Source organism: Phalaenopsis equestris, unplaced genomic scaffold (assembly GCF_001263595.1).
Source record: "Phalaenopsis equestris unplaced genomic scaffold, ASM126359v1 Scaffold000833, whole genome shotgun sequence".
Taxonomy (NCBI): domain Eukaryota; kingdom Viridiplantae; phylum Streptophyta; class Magnoliopsida; order Asparagales; family Orchidaceae; genus Phalaenopsis; species Phalaenopsis equestris.
The window spans coordinates 28,740-34,701 of record NW_018165273.1 but is presented as its reverse complement, the minus strand read 5'-3'; the positions used below and the strand labels follow the sequence as shown (position 1 = coordinate 34,701).

Sequence of the window (5,962 nt, the reverse complement as noted above, 5' to 3'; positions counted from 1 at the left end):
TTGGCTCCCTCAAACTTGAGGTTACACAGGTGCCTTGGGTGAGACCTACCCGCCCTTATATTAAACCTAACACTGATGGCAACTATTCAGATCAAGGTGTTGATATAGGGGGTGTTTTCAGGGACCATGTTGGCAAATGTCTCCTTTTTTTTGCTCTTCCATTTCAGTCAAGGATGCCCATGAAGTTAAGGTGGCAACTCTCTTTTGGGATATTAAATTAGCTACCCTTAACAACTAGGACAATCTTCAGGTGGAAATGGATTCTGCCTTACTTCTGAAGGCTCTCACTATGGAAGAATCTTATTTTTGGCACATTGCTCATTGGCTTAGGAAAATCAAGGCATTGAGGACCCCTTCTCCCATTCACTTTACTTTCATCTATAGGGAGAGAACTGTCCTGCAAACTGGTTGGCCAAGTTTGAGAATGTTTCTAACTCTACTATGGTGTCAAAAAACCCCTTCTGCCTTTCTAGCATTTCTTTTGGGTGGGGACCTGCTAAATGTCCCTTACCTTAGAATTTGTAATAAAATTTTACTTGAATAAAATCATCCTTTTTTGCTGAGTATCATATATATATATATATATATATATTGCCAAAAAAAGATATCTCTATTAATATGAAAAAGAGATTACAAGCTTAAGTGTGGGGCATTAAAATTGCCCCCTTAAAGAAAAAAAAAACTAAAAGAAGAAGTAGGAGAAGTAGATACACTAACACTTTGAGACTCAGCTCCACTTTTGGCTAAGTAATTTGCAGGTCTATTCCCTACCCTATAGATGAAATTAAAAAAGTTCCTCATCTCCTTCATTATGCTCCTCATCTATTTGATCCACTCAGTATGTGCCAAGGGGGGTTGTTTCTTCCTATCATATAGTCCAAGAGCTGAGAAGAGTTCACTTCTACTTGTAAGAGTGTCCAATTGTTCAGGCTGGCTAGCTTCAGAGCCCAATACATGTTAATTATTTCAGCCTCCATTGCATCCCCAACAATGACTGTGGATTGAAATAACAACAAGCATTGTCCCTAGTGATCTCTGAACACTTTAACAATACCAGCTCTCTGTGAGGAAAAGCTCCCATCAGTGTTGATTTAATAAAAGGCTGGGTAGGCTTTTTCCAAAATGCCTTGACCACTGTGAAACTAGTAGGACCAGCTGTTCTGCATATATTCAGAATATTGGGGAAGCTTTTAAATTGAATAAGTTTTTTTTTTATGAAAGCTAAGCAGTTGGAGACCAATTTCCCAATAGCTACTAGCTGGGTATTCATCTTTTACATGATTTCTGGCAGCCTAGATAAACCAGGCAGTGATAAAGGGGATAGTTCCCACCTTCATTTCATGTCATCCACTGTAGCAGGTTAACAGACCGTTCCACTCTAGATTGATTGCATTTATATTAGGGACTTCCAGACTGTTTGAGAAAAATTGCAGGTAAAGATCAGGTACCCGACAGACTCCACAACATTCTTGCAAAAATAGCACATGGAAGGGCCTCTCAGTCCCTTAAATTTAAGGATATCATCTGTAGATAGCAAATTGTTGAAAAATCTCCAACAGAAAAAGGACTTGGAGGGGGTTAGGAACTTCTTCCATAAGCATTATCCTCAGGGCACCTCTTCCCATTGATACAACTTTTCATATATAACTTTGGCCAGACTTTGATTGGAGCAAGATGTTAGAACAAGTTTGTATTTTCTATTTTTGTCAAAAGGTATCTTGGTAATTTATGTGACTGAGTACTCATTAAGGAAGTTATTTAGAATTTCATCTGACCAGGAGTTCCCCTCCCAACAATCCTTCACCATGAGATCAATATCAGGAGTCTCGGGCATAGGATCCAGTAATCCTGTTGGACACCATCTATCCAACCAAAACTGAAGATTTCCATGTCCCAGATCCCATAAATATAGCTTTTCAGCATCTTCTCTGGCCTTGAGCATGTTTCCCCATGTTCTGGAGTCCCCCAATCTTATGGAAACCATATTGGGGTGGGCAAATCTACAGTATTTAACTAACATGAAATGTGCCCACAGCGTATCCTATTGTCTGAATCTCAACCATTGTCTACATAGACTGATGTGTTAGATCTGCTGAAGTCCCTTGAACCCCAAAACTTTAGCTGATAAAGCTTTGGCAAATTTTTTCTAGCTGGCCCAAACCATTGTTTTCTCTGCCCTGCCCAGAGAAATCTATTAAATGTTTTTTCTAAGAGAAGTTGAGTTCATTTCTTCATAGCTGCCATTTGTTGGATATATGATGGGAAGGTAGTGAGGATGGTTTTCAGTAGTGTTATCCTACCTCCATTAAAAAGGAAGGAGTTGGTCCAACATTGTAATTAGGAGTTTGTTTTATCTACTACCTCATCAAAATGGGTAAGCTTGGTCCTTCCTTTAAGCAGTTGTACTCCCAGACATTTGAAAGGGGTGGGAATAGAGGTAAAACCTGTGAGATTAATGATCCATTGCTTGCTGGAAGGGGGAACCTGTTTGCTGAAGAAGGACTTAGCATTTTTATTTGTTGAATAGCAACCCTGATGTGTTTTGAAAATGTAGCAGACAAGCATGTAACATCCTGACAACAACTTTATTAGCTATAGAGAATATAATAATATCATCAGCATACACCAAGTGACTGATATCCAAGGTTGATTTATGATGATATTTGTTGTAACTCTTCCTGTGATTGGGTCTATCAATTAATCTAGAGAGGTGGTCCAAAGCAAGGATGAATATAGTAGGAGATAGAGGGTCTCCTTGTTTGAGACCCCTGGTTTAAGAAATCATTGGCTCTTCCATTAATTAAAATTGATTTCACATTCCATTCCAGCCATCTTTTTATGATCTGACATGATGCAGTGGAGAATCTCCTGGCCACCAGTATACCAAGCACAAACTCCCAATTTATCATATCATAAGCCTTCTTTAAATCAAGTTTGTAAATCATGTTACCCCCTTTACAAGGTTTCTCTAAATCATGTAGCAGTTTTTGTGTAAGCAAGACATCGTCTCCTATATGCCTTCCCTTCACAAATGCTATATGTTTTGGATTTATTAAGTGATGCAAATGGGGTTGAAGCCTCCCCACCAGTAATTTGCTGATAATTTGCTCACTACATCAGTAAGCTAATGGTTCTGAAATGTTGTCATTGTTCCTTGATGTCGGATTTTGGAACAAAGGCAATTGTGGAAAAACAGAAGTAATTTGGTAAACCATATCCCTGAAAAAAGCATTGTATTGCTGACACTACATCATCCTTGATTATGTCCCAACCTTTTTTATAGAAATCTGATGTGAAACCATCAGGACCTGTAGATTTGGTACTGTCAATGGAGGAAAGGGCCTGCTTGATTTCCTCTTCACTAGGAACTTCTGTAAGATTACTATTTGTAGTGTATACATCATCAGAAATAAAAAATTCTAGGTCAAGCTGCACACTTGAATTAGATGAACATTTCATTAGTTGTTGGCAGTAGTCCACTGTACTTCCAACAATTTCCGTTGATTCCTTAATCCAGTGCCAAAGTTGTTTTTAATAGAGTGAATTGTGTTACATTTTCCTTTGTATTTGATGCAAGAATGAAAAAACTTTGTGTTCATATCTCCATTAGTGAATTTATTTTTTGAAGCCTTCAGTTTCAGAAATTTCTCTTGTCAGGCCACTGCTGTGAGCAAGTTTTCATTTGCTTTCAAAAGTGAGACCTCATCAACCTACCCATTAATTGCAACTTTCAGCTTCCTTCAGTTCCTTTTCAACCTGTTCCACCCCAACCAAAATATTGCCAAATGTGTTCCACTTCCAATGATGTAAGGCCTTTGCAACTTTTTTCTGCATACACCATAGCTTGATTAATGGGTTAGGGTGATCCCAGTCCCTCCAGTGTTCTCTGACAATGGTGAGGATGTCAATATGAGTGGACCATAGGTTCAGATATCTAAAAGGAGTCTTGCCTTACTGTTGAGTAGTAGATGTGGTGATCAAAAGAGGTCTGTGATCAGATCCAGCCAAATTGAGATGAGTGACTGTAGTATGTAGAAAGTTCTAAAGCCATTTATCATTGACAAGAAATATATCCAATCTTTCCCATAGCCTCCCCCCTTCTCCAATTGAAATTAAGTCCATTGTAACCCAAATTAAATAAACTAGAAGCCTACATATTATCATTAAATGTAGTCATTAAAGAAATGTTTGGGGGTTTACCTCCTCTCTTTTCAACTGGAGAAGTAAGATAATTAAAGTCCCCCCCCACTAGCCAAGCTTTATTTGATTGTTGACTTATATGATGCAATTCATTCCATAGCTCCAGTCTTGCAGATTTTTTGCATCCAACATTAACATTTCCCTCCTGACTTGCCATATTAAAAGAAAAATGAAGAAATTGGGGGTGGTTCAGCTGAATGACACAACTCGGCTCAACTCTACAAAAAAGCCATATCTTGTTGTTGAGATTAGAAAATGAGGTAAAGCCTGAGAATTATTTAAGGAATTTGAGAGGGTTTTGATGAACCAAAGGTTCCAAGATTACCAAACACAATAATTTATGCTTTCTATTTAAATATTTTAGCCTTTTTAGAGAAAGGGGGTGGGCAATCCCCCTTATAGTCCAAAAAAGGAGATTAATCGCTGTGAAGGGATTTATGAGCCCCAATAGAGAACAAAACCCTGTGGTTAAAGAAGTGCAATTTTAGATTGCGAGTTTGAACCAAATTTGAATAATAGGCAATTCCTTCTGTGGATCAAATGCAGGGGTCCATTTCAGTAGCTTCATACACTATGGTAACATTTCCCTCCTGAATTGCCATATTAAAAGAAAAATGAAGAAATTGGGGGTGGTTCAGCTGAATGACACAACTCGGCTCAACTCTACAAAAAAGCCATATCTTGTTGTTGAGATTAGAAAATGAGGTAAAGCCTGAGAATTATTTAAGGAATTTGAGAGGGTTTTGATGAACCAAAGGTTCCAAGATTACCAAACACAATAATTTATGCTTTCTATTTAAATATTTTAGCCTTTTTAGAGAAAGGGGGTGGGCAATCCCCCTTATAGTCCAAAAAAGGAGATTAATCGCTGTGAAGGGATTTATGAGCCCCAATAGAGAACAAAACCCTGTGGTTAAAGAAGTGCAATTTTAGATTGCGAGTTTGAACCAAATTTGAATAATAGGCAATTCCTTCTGTAGATAAAATGCAGGGGTCCATTTCAGTAGCTTCATTGAGGTATCCTCAATTGTTATAATTTTTTTTGAGAAAACCTTGGCATAGACTTCTTCCTTAGTGAGATGGATCATGACATGATTGCTATCAAACAACCTTATCTTCCAGTTTCCTACCAGCTTCAAATCTGTAAAGGTTTTTTTAATTAAGTCCATCTTTGGGTGAACCATTAAAAATTTTCCAATTAGTGTAAATTTATAGCTCTCAGTTAGGTCTACCACTCCCTATTCTGAAAAGATAATGGCATGCTTTCCAACTTTCTTGCTTCATTTTAGGATAAGGGTCACACTCGAACTTGCCTTCCATTGCATCATAGTAAGCTTGTGGGAAAACAAGCTTGTCCCTAAGTGAGGAACCAGTTGGTTCAAGACTTGTGACTGCATATGATTGTTTGCTTACAAAATTTGGATCAGCTGTAACCAGGTTAGCAGCCATGTGGGATGGAAACAAAGTAAAGGGACAAAAACCAATACTAAGTCCCTCTTCAACAATAGTAACTCAATGGAACAGTAACCTAATAAATTTAAAATCACCGAAACCCAAGAAGTAGTAAAACTCAAAAGTGAGACTAGAAGGAAGAGAGGAAGAAGAATCAGTCTCACTAGAAGTTCCAACCAAACTCCCTCTGCCGCTCCTATCGGTCAGCAATGAGGAGCCACCTACAAGTGGCTCCTTACATGTTAAATATATGAAAAGATTACAAGATTAATTGGAAAATGAAAAGGATCCCTCTAAAAGACACAAAAAA

General features: G+C 38.0%; 1 protein-coding gene across 1 annotated transcript; it reads right to left on the bottom strand.

The window, feature by feature from the left end:
* Positions 1–3,144: 3,144 nt before the first annotated feature.
* LOC110031487 lies at positions 3,145–5,649 on the bottom strand. The gene is made up of 3 exons (XM_020734703.1): positions 5,514–5,649; positions 5,253–5,341; positions 3,145–3,507 (listed from the first exon to the last, which is right to left on the bottom strand). The coding sequence occupies exons 1-3, from the start codon at positions 5,647–5,649 to the stop codon at positions 3,145–3,147; spliced, it is 588 nt and encodes a 195-aa protein (XP_020590362.1).
* Positions 5,650–5,962: the final 313 nt, after the last annotated feature.